Source organism: Zonotrichia albicollis, chromosome 24 (genome assembly GCF_047830755.1).
Source record: "Zonotrichia albicollis isolate bZonAlb1 chromosome 24, bZonAlb1.hap1, whole genome shotgun sequence".
Lineage (NCBI taxonomy): Eukaryota > Metazoa > Chordata > Aves > Passeriformes > Passerellidae > Zonotrichia > Zonotrichia albicollis.
In genome coordinates, this window is record NC_133842.1 from 635224 (window position 1) to 649001 (window position 13778).

General features: G+C 37.1%; 1 protein-coding gene across 1 annotated transcript in view; it reads left to right on the forward strand.

Annotated features, from left to right (window-relative positions):
• Nucleotides 1-13778, forward strand: part of LOC141731708 (eukaryotic translation initiation factor 3 subunit C-like) — an 81373-nt gene that overhangs the window by 40566 nt on the left and 27029 nt on the right. The window contains exons 13-15 of the mRNA XM_074558194.1: nucleotides 1858-1983; nucleotides 5390-5483; nucleotides 8547-8937. Of these exons, the coding sequence (XP_074414295.1) occupies nucleotides 1858-1983; nucleotides 5390-5483; nucleotides 8547-8937 (611 nt within the window). The remainder of the gene's footprint in view (nucleotides 1-1857; nucleotides 1984-5389; nucleotides 5484-8546; nucleotides 8938-13778) is intronic.

Sequence of the window (13778 nt, forward strand, 5' to 3'; positions counted from 1 at the left end):
GGCAGAAGTGCCTGGCTGATTTATGGAGTAAATTTAGGATTATTTAGATTAATTTAGGTTTATTTATATTTTTTTTAATTTATTTTCAGCCTGAGCTATGGCAGAAGTGCCTGGGCTGATTTATGGAGTAAATTTAGCATTATTTAGGATTATTTAGGATTATTTATATTTTTTTTTTATTTATTTTCAGCCTGAGCTATGGCAGAAGTGCCTGGGCTGATTTATGGAGTAAATTTAGCATTATTTAGGATTATTTATAAATTTTTTAATTTATTTCAGCCTGAATTATGGCAGAAGTGCCTGGGCTGATTTATGGGGTTAGGATTGGGATTTTTGGGATATTTTTTAATTTTTTTATTTATTTTCAGCCTGAATTGTGGCAGAAGTGCCTGGGCTGATTTATGGAGTAAATTTAGCATTATTTAGGATTATTTAAAATTTTTTTATTTATTTTCAGCCCGAGCTGTGGCAGAAGTGCCTGGGCTGATCTGTGGAGTAAATTTAGGATTATTTAGGATTATTCAGGATTATTTATAATTTTTTTTTCCATTTTTAGCCTGAATTATGGCAGAAGTGCCTGGCTGATCTGTGGGGTGGATTTGGGATTTTTGGGATATTTTAATAAATTTTGATTTATTTCCAGCCTGAATTGTGGCAGAAGTGCCTGGGCTGATTTATGGAGTAAATTTAGGATTATTTAAGATTATTTATATTTTTTTGTCCATTTTCAGCCGGAATTGTGGCAGAAGTGCCTGGGCTGATTTATGGAGTAAATTTAGGATTTTTGGGATATATTTATAATTTTTAATTTATTTTAGCCTGAGCTGTGGCAGAAGTGCCTGGGCTGATCAGTGGGGTCACATTTGGGATTTTTGGGATATTTTTATTATTTTTTCTCCATTTTTAGCCGGAATTATGGCAGAAGTGCCTGGGCTGATTTATGGAGTAAATTTAGGATTATTTAGGATTATTTAGGATTATTTATGTTTTTTTTGATTTATTTTCAGCCTGAGCTGTGGCAGAAGTGCCTGGGCTGATCAGTGGAGTAAATTTAGGATTATTTAGGATTATTTAGGATTATTTATAATTTTTTCTCCATTTTCAGCCGGAATTGTGGCAGAAGTGCCTGGGCTGAACTGTGGGGTAAATTTAGGATTATTTAGGATTATTTATAATTTTTTATTTATTTCCAGCCCGAGTTATGGCAGAAGTGCCTGGGCTGATTTATGGGGTCACATTTGGGATTTTTAGGATATATTTATAATTTTTTAATTTATTTTCAGCCGGAATTATGGCAGAAGTGCCTGGGCTGATTTTTGGGGTCACATTTGGAATTTTTGGGATATTTTTGGGATATATTTATAATTTTTTGGGATTTTTTCCAGCCGGAATTATGGCAGAAGTGCCTGGGCTGATTTATGGGGTCACATTTGGAATTTTTGGGATATTTTTGGGATATATTTATAATTATTTCTCCATTTTTATAGCCTGAATTGTGGCAGAAGTGCCTGGGCTGATTTATGGAGTAAATTTAGGATTTTTGGGATATATTATAATTATTTTATTTATTTCCAGCCTGAGTTATGGCAGAAGTGCCTGGGCTGATTTATGGGGTAAATTCAGGATTTTTGGGATATATTTATAATTATTTCTCCATTTTTATAGCCTGAGCTGTGGCAGAAGTGCCTGGGCTGATTTACAGGATCACATTTGGCATTTTTGGGATATATTTATAATTATTTCTCCATTTTTATAGCCGGAATTGTGGCAGAAGTGCCTGGGCTGATCTGTGGGGTGGATTTGGAATTTTTGGGATATTTTTGGGATATATTTATAATTTTTTGGGATTTTTTCCAGCCGGAATTGTGGCAGAAGTGCCTGGGCTGCATCGAGGAGCTGCTGGAGCTGCTCTTTGCCCACCCCGAGATTTTCGTGGGAGAAAACGTCCTGGAGGAGTCCGAGAACCTCAGCAACCCCGAGCAGGTTGGTGTGGGATTTATAGGGAATTTATATGGGATTTTATATGGGATTTATTGGGGGTTTATTGGGGATTTATTGGGGATTTATTGGGATTTATTGGGGATTTGTTGGGGAGTTATATGTCTTTTATATGGGATTTATTGGGGTTTTATATGGGATTTATTGGGGTTTTATATAAAATTTATATGGCATTTATTGGGGGTTTATTGGAGATTTATAGAGGATTTATTGGGGATTTATGGGGGATTTATTGGGAATTTATATGGGATTTATTGGGGATTTATTGGGCATTTATGTGGCATTTATATGGGATTTATTGGGGATTTGTTGGGGGTTTATGGGGGATTTATTGGGAATTTATATGGGATTTATTGGGGTTTTATTGGGGCTTTTATATGGAATTTATTGGGGATTTGTTGGGGAGTTATATGGGATTTATTGGGGATTTATTGGGGATTTATTGGGGATTTTTTGGGGGTTTATATGGGATTTATTGGGGATTAATTGGGGATTTATATGGGATTTATTGGGGATTTATATGGATTTGTTGGGGATTTATGGGGGGTTTATTGGAGATTTATATGGGATTTATTGGGATTTGTTGGGGGTTTATGGGGGATTTATTGGGAATTTATATGGGATTTATTGGGGTTTTATTGGGGCTTTTATATGGAATTTATTGGGGATTTGTTGGGGAGTTATATGGGATTTATTGGGGATTTATTGGGGATTTATTGGGGATTTATTGGGGATTTTTTGGGGGTTTATATGGGATTTATTGGGGATTTATATGGGATTTATTGGGGATTTATATGGGATTTGTTGGGGATTTATGGGGGGTTTATTGGAGATTTATATGGGATTTATTGGGGATTTGTTGGGATTTTATATGGGATTTATTGGGGATTTATTGGGGATTTAAATGAGATTTATATGGGTTTTATATGGGATTTATTGGGGATTTATATGGGAGTTATATGGGATTTATATGGGATTTATTGGGGATTTATATGGGATTTATTGGGATTTATTGGGGATTTATTGGGCTTTTATATGAGATTTATATGGGTTTTATATGGGATTTATTGGGGATTTTATATGGGATTTATTGGGAATTTATAGGAGATTTAATGGAGACTTATGGGGGATTTATATGGGATTTATTGGGGATTTATTGGGCTTTTATATGAGATTTATATGGGTTTTATATGGGATTTATTGGGGATTTTATATGGATTTATTGGGGATTTATATGGATTTATTGGAGGTTTATTGGAGGTTAATTGGGGATTTATATGAGATTTATTGGGGGGTTTATATGGGATTTATATGGGATTTATTAGGGATTTATTGGGGACTTACTGGGCGTTTATATGGGATTTATTGGGGTTTATATGGGATTTATTGGGGTTTTATTGGGGATTTATTGGGGATTTATATGGGATTTATTGGGGATTTATATGGGATTTATATGGGATTTATATGGGATTTATATGCGATTTATTGGGGATTTATAGGGGATGTATATGGGATTTATTGGGGATTTATTGGAATTTATATGGGGTTTATTGGGGATTTATTGGGGATTTTTTGGGGATTTATTGGGGGTTTATGTGGGGTTTATTGGGGGTTTATTGGGGATTTATATGGGATTTTTTGGGGGTTTATATGGGATTTATATGGGATTTATTGGGGATTTATATGGGATTTATTGGGGATTTATTGGGGATTTATATGGGATTTATATGGAATTTATTGGGGTTTATTGGGGATTTATTGGGGGCTTATTGGGGGTCTATGGGGATTTATATGGGATTTATTGGGGGTTTATTGGGGATTTATTTGGGCTTTTATATGGGATTTATATGGGATTTATTGGGGCTTTTATATGGGATTTATTGGGGATTTATGGGAGATTTATTGGGGTTTTATATGGGATTTATTGGGGGTTTATATGGGATTTATATGAGATTTATTGGGGATTTATTGGGGATTTTATATGGGATTTATTGGGGATTTATATGGGATTTATGTGGGATTTTTTGGGGGTTTATATGGGATTTTTTTGGGGGTTTATTGGGGATTTGTATGGGATTTATTGGGCATTTATTGGGGTTTCATATGGGATTTATATGGGATTTATTGGGGGTTTATTGGGGATTTATAGAGGATTTATTGGGGCTTTTATATGGAATTTATTGGGAATTTAGCTGGGATTTATTGGGGATATGTTGGGGATTTATATGGGATTTATTGGGGACTTTTTGGGGATTTATATGGGATTTATTGGGGATTTATTGGGCATTTATTGGAGAATTTTGTGGGATTTATAGGGGATTTATTGGGCATTTCTATGGGGATTTATTGGGGTTTTATATGGGATTTATTGGGGGTTTATTGGAGATTTATCGGGGGTTTATATGGGATTTATATGGGATTTATTGGGGATTTATTGGGGATTTATATGAGATTTATATGGGATTTATGTGGAATTTATTGGGGATTTGTTGGACAGTTATATGGATTTATTGGGGATTTATATGGGTTTTATTCGGGATTTATTGGGGATTTATGCAGGATTTATGCAGGATTTATATGGCATTTATTGGGGGTTTATTGGGGATTTTGGGGTCATTTTTGGGGTTATTTATGGGATTTTTTGGGTGATTTTTATGGGATTTTTGGGGGATTTTTATGGGATTTTTGGGGTGATTTTAATGGGGTTTTTATGGGATTTTAATGGGATTTTTGGGTGATTTTGGGGTGATTTTTATGGGATTTTAATGGGATTTTTGGGTGATTTTAATGGGATTTTTATGGGATTTTTTGTGTTATTTTGGAGGAATTTTTATGGGATTTTTGGGGTGATTCTTATGGGATTTTTATAGGATTTTTGGGGGATTTTTATGGGATTTTTTGGGTTATTTTGGGGGATTTTTATGGGATTTTTGGGTGATTTTTATGGGATTTTTTGGGTGATTTTAATGGGGTTTTTATGGGATTTTAATGGGATTTTTGGGTGATTTTGGGGTGATTTTTATGGGATTTTTAGGGTTATTTTGGGGTGATTTTAATAGGATTTTTGGGTGATTTTTATGGGATTTTTAGGGTGATTTTAATGGGATTTTTATGGGATTTTTGGGTGATTTTGAGGTAATTTTGGGGTAATTTTGGGGTGTTTTTAATGGGATTTTTGGGGGCATTTTTATGGGATTTTTTGGGTGATTTTGGGGTGATTTTAATGGATTTTTGGGTAATTTTGGGGTGATTTTTATGGGATTTTTGGGGTCATTTTTATCGGATTTTTAAGGGAATTTTTGGGTTATTTTCGGGTGATTTTAATGGGATTTTAATGGGATTTTTGGGTGATTTTGAGGTAATTTTGAGGTAATTTTGGGGTATTTTTCAGCCTTTCCGTGTCCGTGGCTGTGTCCTGACCCTGGTGGAGCGAATGGACGAGGAGTTCACCAAGATCATGCAGAACACGGACCCGCACTCGCAGGGTGGGACAAAACAAAATAACCCCAAAAAATCTCCAAAAAATAAAAAAAAAATCCCCAAAAAAACACGAAAATAACCCCAAAAAATCCCTGAAAAAATAAAAACAAATCTTCCCAAAAAAACAAATTAACCCCAAAAAAATCCCTGAAAAAATAAAAAAAAAATCTCCCCCAAAAAAACCAAAATAACCCCAAAAAAATCCCCCCCCAAAAACCAAAATAACCCCAAAAAAATATCCAAAAAATTAAATTTAAAAGTCTCCCAAAAAACCAAAATAACCTCCCAAAATCCCCGAGAAATTAGAAAAAAATCTCCCCCAAGAAACCAAAATTAATCCAAAAAATCCCTGAAAAATTAGAAAAAAATCTCCCCAAAAAAACCAAATTAACCCCAAAAAATCCCCGAAAAAATAAAAAAAGTCCCCTCAAAAAAACCAAATTAACCCCAAAAAATCCCCCTAAAAATCCCTGAACAATTTAAAAAGAAATGCCCACCAAAAAACCAAAATAACCCTAAAAATTGCTGAAAAATTTAAAAAAATTCCCCCCCAAAAAAGCAAAATAACCCCAAAAAATCCCTGAAAAATTAGAAAAAAATCCCCCAAAAAAACAAAAATAACCCAAAAAATCTTCCAAAAATCTCAAAAAAGCAAAACAAAAAAACCCCACCCAGGACAAACAAAAAAAAAAAAATTCTAAAAGAAATACCCAGAAAAAAAATTTTTTCTGCTGAAGGATCCAGATCCCAAACTTGGCCTCACCTGCGGCTCATCTGGATGGGATTTTGGGGGTTTTATTTTTTGAAATTTTTTTTTTGTTCTGGGGATTTTTTGGGGTTTTTTTGGGATTTTTTGGGGATTTTTTTGAGTTTTTTAGGGATTTTTTGGGGGATTTTTTTAATTTTTTGGGATTTTTTGGGGTTTTTTGGGGGGTTTTTTGGGATTTTTTTTGAGTTTTATGGGGGATTATTTTTTAATTTTTTGGGATTTTGAGGGATTTTTTTTTTTTTGGGGATTTTTTGGGGTTTTTTTTTGGAGTTTTTTTGGGATTTTTTGGGTTTTAGGACCTCACCTGTCCCCCAGGTGTGCCCAGGTGAGTTCCCAGCACACCTGGAGCTCCTGAAGGACCCAGACCCCAAACTGGGACTCACCTGGATGGGATTTTTTTGGAATTTTTTTGGATTTTTTTTTATTTTATTTTTTGGAATTTTTTTGTTTGTTTTTTTAGGATTTTTTGGGGGTTTTCTGATCTTTTATCACCTCACCTGTCCCCCAGGTAACCCAGGTGTGTCCAGATGTGGCCTCAGAACATCTGGAGCACCTGAAGGACCCAGACCCTGAACTGGGGCTCACCTGGGGCTCACCTGGGTGGAATTTTTTTGGATTTTTTTTTTGTATTTTTCAGGAATTTTGTGGGATTTTTTGTGGGATTTTTTGTGGGATTTTACACACCTGTTCCCCAGGTGTGTAACCCAGGTATATTTTGCATTTTTTGCATTTTCCCTCCCAGAGTACGTGGAGCACCTGAAGGACGAGGCGCGCGTCTCAGACCCCAAACTGGGGCTCACCTGGGTGGATTTTTTTGGTTTTTGGGTGGATTTTTTCGGGTTTTTTTTTTATTTTTTCAGGAATTTTTTGCCCTCCCCTGTCCCCCAGGTCCCCCAGGTGTGGTTTTGTGTTTCCCTCCCAGAGCACATGGAGCACCTGAAGGACCCAGACCCCAAACTGGGGCTCACCTGGGGCTCCCCTAGGAGTTACTGGGGCTCACCTGGGTGGATTTTTTTGGTTTTTGGGTGGAATTTTTTGGGTTTTTCCAGGAATTTTTTTTTTGTTTTTTTCAGGAGTTTTGTGGGATTTTTTGTGGGATTTCACAAATCTGTCCCCCAGGTAACCCAGGTGTGTTTGTGTCCCAGAGTACGTGGAGCTCCTGAAGGACCCAGACCCCAAACTGGGGCTCACCTGGGTGGGATTTTTTTGGTTTTTGGGTGAATTTTTTGGGATTTTTTTTGGTTTTTTCAGGATTTTTTGGGGAATTTCTGGTGGGATTTTACACACCTGTCCCCCGTGTCCCCCAGTTATATAACCAGGTACATTTTGCATTTTCCCCCAGAGTTCATGGAGCACCTGAAGGACTCAGACCCTGAACTTGGCCTCACCTGGGAGTTACTGGGGCTCTCCTGGATGGATTTTTTTTGGGGATTTTTTTATTTTTTCAGGATTTTTTTGCCCTCCCCTGTCCCCCAGGTGTGTAACCAGGTGTGTTTTTGTATTTCCCCCCTCCCAGAGTACGTGGAGCACCTGAAGGTCCCAAACTGGGAGTCACCTGGGAGTTAATGCGGTTCACCTGGGGCTCACCTGGGTGGGATTTTTTTGACTTTTTGGGTGGATTTTTTTTTGGGTTTTTTTTTTTTTTCAGGAATTTTTTGCCCTCACCTGTCCCCCAGGTAACCCAGGTGTATTTTATGTTTATTTCCCCCCCAGAGTACGTGGAGCACCTGAAGGACGAGGCGCGCGTCTCAGACCCCAAACTGGGGCTCACCTGGATGGGATTTTTTGGATTTTTTTTTTAATTTTTTCAGGATTTTTTGGGGATTTTTTTGTGGGATTTTACACACCTGTCCCCCGTGCCCCCCAGGTATATAACCAGGTATATTTTTTCATTTTTCCCTCCTCCCAAAGTACTTGGAGCACCTGAAGGATCCAGACCCCAAAGTGGGGCCAAACTGGGCCTCACCTGGGAGTTACTGGGGCTCACCTGGGTGGATTTTTTTGGGATTTTTTTTATTTTTTCAGGAATTTTGTGGGTTTTTTTAATCTCTCCTGTCCCCCAGGTATCTAACCAGGTATATTTTATATTTATTTCCCCTTCCCAGAGTACGTGGAGCACCTGAAGGACGAGGCGCGCGTCTCAGACCCCAAACTGGGGCTCACCTGGGGCTCACCTGGGAGTTACTGGGGCTCACCTGGGTGGATTTTTCTGGAATTTTTTTTATTTTTTCAGGAATTTTTAGCCCTCCCCTGTCCCCCAGGTATATAACCAGGTACATTTTCCATTTTCCCCCCCCAGAGTACGTGGAGCACCTGAAGGACGAGGCGCGCGTGTGCCGCATCATCGCGCGGCTGCAGCGCTACCTGCAGGGCAAGGGCAGCCCCGAGGAGCTGTGCCGGGTGTACCTGCGGCGCGTCCTCCACACCTACTACAAGTTCGACTACGGAGCCGCCCGGCGCCGCCAACGGACAGACGGACAGACGGACGGACAGGCCGGACAGACGGACGGGGACATAGCCAAGGATGTCAAGGAGGAGGGGAAGGAGAAGGAGGAAGGACAGAAGGACAAGCAGGAGGAGGAGGGGAAGGAGGAGGAGGAAGGGCAGAAGGACGGAGGGAAGGAGAAGGAGGTGGAGGAGGAGGAGGAAGAGGAGGAGGACTCGGAGGCGCTGATGGAGAGGCTCTGCAGGTCAGGGGGGGTTGAAATCTTGGGATTCTGGATCAAAATTTTGGTTTTTTGGGGTTGAAATTTCAGGATTTTAGACCAAAATTTTGCCGGTTTTGGGGCTGAAATTTTAAGATTTTTGCGTTGAAATTTTGGGATCTTTGGGGTTGAAATTTGGGACTTTTGGGGTTGAAATTTTGAGAGTTTGGGGGTTGAAGTCTTGGGATTTTGGGGTTGAAGTCTCAGGATTATGGTGTTAAAATCTTAAATTTTTTGTGTGGAAATTTCAGGATTTTTAGGGTTGAAATTTTGAGATTTTTGAGTTGAAATTTTGGGATTTTTGGGGTTGAAATCTTGGGATTCTGGATCAAAATTTTGCATTTTTTGGGGCTGAAATCTTGGATTTTGGGGTTGAAATTTGGAGAGTTTGGGGGTTGAAGTCTTGGGATTTTGGCGTTGAAATCTCAGGATTTTGGGGTTAAAGTCTCAGGATTATGGCGTTAAAATCTTAAATTTTTTGGGTGGAAATCTTGGGATTTTTGGGGTTGAAATCTCAGGATTTTTGGATAAAGATTTTGCGGTTTTTGGGGCTGAAATCTCGGGATTTTTGGATCAAAATTTTGTGGTTTTTTGGGTTGAAATCTCGGGATTTTTGCGTTGAAATTTTGGGATTTTTGAGTTGAAATTTCGGGATTTTCGGATCAAAATTTTGTGGATTTTGGGGCTGAAATTTTGGATTTTTGGAGTTGAAATCTCAGGATTTTGGGGCTGAAATTTCAGGATTTTGAGGTTGAAATCTTAGGATTTTTGGGGTTAAAGTCTCAGGATTTTGGCGTTAAAATCTTAAATTTTTCGGGTGGAAATTTTGGGACTTTTTGGATCAAAATTTTGTGGATTTTGGGGTTGGAATCTTGGGATTTTGGGCTTGAAATGTTGGGATTTTTGGATCAAAATTGTGCGGTTTTTGAGGTTGAAATTTTGCGTTTTTTGGGGTTAAAATCTCGGGATTTTTGGTTCAAAATTTTGCGGTTTTTTTGGGTTGAAATCTCAGGATTTTTGTGTTGAAATTTTGGGATTTTTGGAGTTGAAATCTCAGGATTTTGGGGTTGAAATTTTGGGATTTTTGAGGTTCAAATTTCGGGACTTTGGGATTGAAATTTTGGGATTTTTGGAGTTGAAATCTCAGGATTTTGGGGCTGAAATTTCAGGATTTTGAGGTTGAAATCTTGGGATCTTTAGATCAAAATTTTGTGGATTTTGGGGTTGAAATCTTGAGATGTTTGGGGTTAAAGTCTTCGATTTTTGGATCAAAATTTTGCATTTTTTGGGGTTGAAGTGTTGGGATTTTGAGGATTAAAGTCTTGGGATTTAATGATCAAAATTTTGTGGTTTTTTGGGTTGAAATCTCAGGGTTTTTGCGTTGAAACTTTGGGATTTTTCGTTCAAAATTTTGCGTTTTCTGGGGCTGAAATTTTGAGATTTTTTGTGTTGGAATCTTGGGATTTTGGGGGTTAAAGTCTTGGGATTTTTGGATCAAAATTTTGTGGATTTTGGGGTTGAAATCTTGAGATTTTTGAGGTTAAAATCTCAGGATTTTTGGATTAGAATTTTGGTTTTTGGGGGTTGGAATCTTGGGATTTTTGGATCAAAATTTTGTGGATTTTGAGGTTGAAATCTTGAGATTTTAGGGTAAAATCTCGGGATTTATGATCAAAATTTTGTGGATTTTTGGGTTGAAATCTCGGGATTTTTGCATTGAAACTTTGGGATTTTTGCGTTGAAATTTTGGGATTTTCGGAGTTGAAATCTCAGGATTTTGGGGTTGAAATTTTGGGATTTTTGGGGTTGAAATTTTGGGATTTTGGGGATTTTTGGGGTTGAAATTTTGTGACTTTTGGGTTGAAATTTTGAGATTTTTGAGGTTCAAATTTCAGGACTTTGGGGTTGAAATTTTGGAACTTTTGGGTTGAAATTTTGGGACTTTTGGGTTGAAATTTGGGGTTTTTTGGGGTTGAAATTTTGGGATTTTTGAGTTGAAATTTTGGGATTTTGAGGGTGAAATCTCAGGATTTTTGGGGTTAAAGTCTTCGATTTTTGGATCAAAATTTTGTGGTTTTCCAGTTAAAACTTGGGATTTTTGGATCAGAATTTTGGTTTTTTGGGGTTAAAATCTTGGGATTTTGGGCTTGAAATTTTGGGATTTTTGGATCAAATTTTGTGGATTTTGGGGTTGAAATCTTGGGATTTTGGGGCTGAAATTTCAGGATTTTGTGGTTGAAATCTTGGGATTTTTGGATCAAAATTTTGTGGATTTTGGGGTTGAAATTTTTGGGTTTTTGAGGTTGAAATTTTGGGACTTTTGGGTTGAAATTTTGGGATCTTTAGATCAAAATTTTGTGGATTTTGAGGTTGAAATCTTGAGATGTTTGGGGTTAAAGTCTTCGATTTTTGGATCAAAATTTTGCATTTTTTGGGGTTGAAATGTTGGGATTTTGGGGAGTAAAGTCTTGGGATTTATGGATCAAAATTTTGCGTTTTTTGGGGTTGAAATCTTGGATTTTTGGGGTTGAAATCTCAGGATTTTGGGACTGAAATTTCAGGATTTTGGGGTTGAAATCTTGGGATTTTTGGGGTTAAAATCTCAGGATTTTTGGATCAGAATTTTGGTTTTTTGGGGTTGAAATCTCGGGATTTTGGGGCTGAAATTTTGAAATTTTTGGGATAAAAGTCTTGGGATTCTGGATCAAAATTTTGCGGTTTTTGGGGTTGAAATGTTGGGATTTTGGGAGTTTAAGTCTTGGGATTTATGGATCAAAATTTAGCATTTTTGGGGGTTGAAATCTTGGATTTTGGGGTTGAAATTTTGAGATTTTTTGGGTTGAAATCTTGGTATTTTTGGATCAAAACTTTGCATTTTTTGGGGTTGAAATTTTCAGATTTTTTGGGTGGAAGTGTCGGGATTTTTGGGGTTGAAATCTTGGGATTCTGGATCAAAATTTTGGTTTTTTGGGGTTGAAATTTCAGGATTTTAGACCAAAATTTTGCCGGTTTTGGGGCTGAAATTTTAAGATTTTTGGGGTTAAAATCTGGGGATTTTAGGGTTGAAATCTTGGGATTTTTAGATCAAAATTTTGCATTTTTTGGGGTTGAAATCTTGAGATTTTTGGGGTTAAAGTCTCAGGATTTTGGCGTTAAAATCTTAAATTTTTTGGGTGGAAATTTTGGGACTTTTTGGATCAAAATTTTGTGGATTTTGGGGTTGAAATCTCGGGATTTTTGGGGTTGAAATTTTGAGACTTTGGGATTGAAATTTTGGGATTTTTGGGGTTGAAATTTGGGGTTTTTGGGTTGAAATTTTGGGATTTTTGGATTAAAATTTTGGTTTTTTGGGGCTGAAATCTTGGGATTTTTGGATCAAAATTTTGTGGATTTTGGGGTTGAAATGTTGGGATTTTGGGGTTGAAATTTTTGGATTTTTGGGTTGAAATTTTGAAACTTTGGGGTTGAAATTTTGTTACTTTTGGGTTGAAATTTTGGGATTTTGAGGGTGAAATCTCGGGACTTTTGGGATTGAAATTTTGGGATTTTTGGGGTTGAAATTTTGAGACTTTTGGGTTGAAATTTTGTGGATTTTGGGTTTGAAATCTTGAAATTTTTGAGGTTAAAATCTCGGGATTTTTGGATCAAAATTTTGCGTTTTTTGGGGTTGAAATTTCGGGATTTTTGCGTTGAAATTTTGGGATTTTTGAGTTGAAATTTCGGGATTTTCGGATCAAAATTTTGTGGATTTTGGGGCTGAAATTTTGGGATTTTTGGAGTTGAAATCTCAGGATTTTGGGGCTGAAATTTCAGGATTTTGAGGTTGAAATCTTGGGATTTTTGGGGTTAAAGTCCCAGGATTTTAGGGTTGAAATTTTGTTACTTTTGGGGTTGAAATCTTGGGATTTTTGGGGTTGAAGTCTTGGGATTTTTGGATCAACATTTTACGGTTTTTTTAGGGCTGAAATTTTGAGATTTTTGAGGTTAAAATCTCGGGATCTTTGGATCAAAATTTTCCGGTTTTTGGGTTGAAATCTCGGGATTTTTGCGTTGAAATTTTGGGATTTTTCGTTCAAAATTTTGCGTTTTCTGGGGCTGAAATTTTGAGGTTTTTGTATTGGAATCTTGGGATTTTGGGGGTTGAAATCTTCGATTTTTGGATCAAAATTTTGTGGTTTATGGGTTGAAATTTTGGGATTTTTGGATCAAAATTTTGCGTTCTTTGGGGCTGAAATCTTGGGATTTTGGGCTTGAAATTTTGGGATTTTTGGATCAAAATTTTGTGGATTTTGGGGTTGAAATCTTGGGATTTTTGAGGTTAAAATCTCAGGATTTTTGGATCAAAGTTTTCTGTTTTTGGGGCTGAAATGTTCAGATTTTTTGGGTTGAAATTTTGGGATTTTTGGGGTTAAAATTTTGCATTTTTTGGAGCTGAAATCTTGGGATTTTGGGTCAGAATTTTTTATTTTTTGGGGTTGAAATATCAGGATTTTGGGGGTTAAAATCTCAGGATTTCTGGATCAGTATTTTGCGTTTTTTGGTGTTGAAATCTTGGGATTTTTGAGGTTGAAATTTTGGGACTTTGGGGTTAAAATTGTGGGATTTTTGGAGTTGAAATCTCAGGATTTTGGGGCTGAAATTTCAGGATTTTGAGGTTGAAATCTCGGGATTTTTGGGGTTAAAGTCTCAGGATTTTGGCGTTAAAATCTTAAATTTTTTGGGTGGAAATTTCGGGACTTTGGGATTGAAATTTTGGGACTTTTGGGTTGAAATTTGGAACTTTGGGGTTGAAGTTTTGAGATTTTTGGGTTGAAATTTTGGGATTT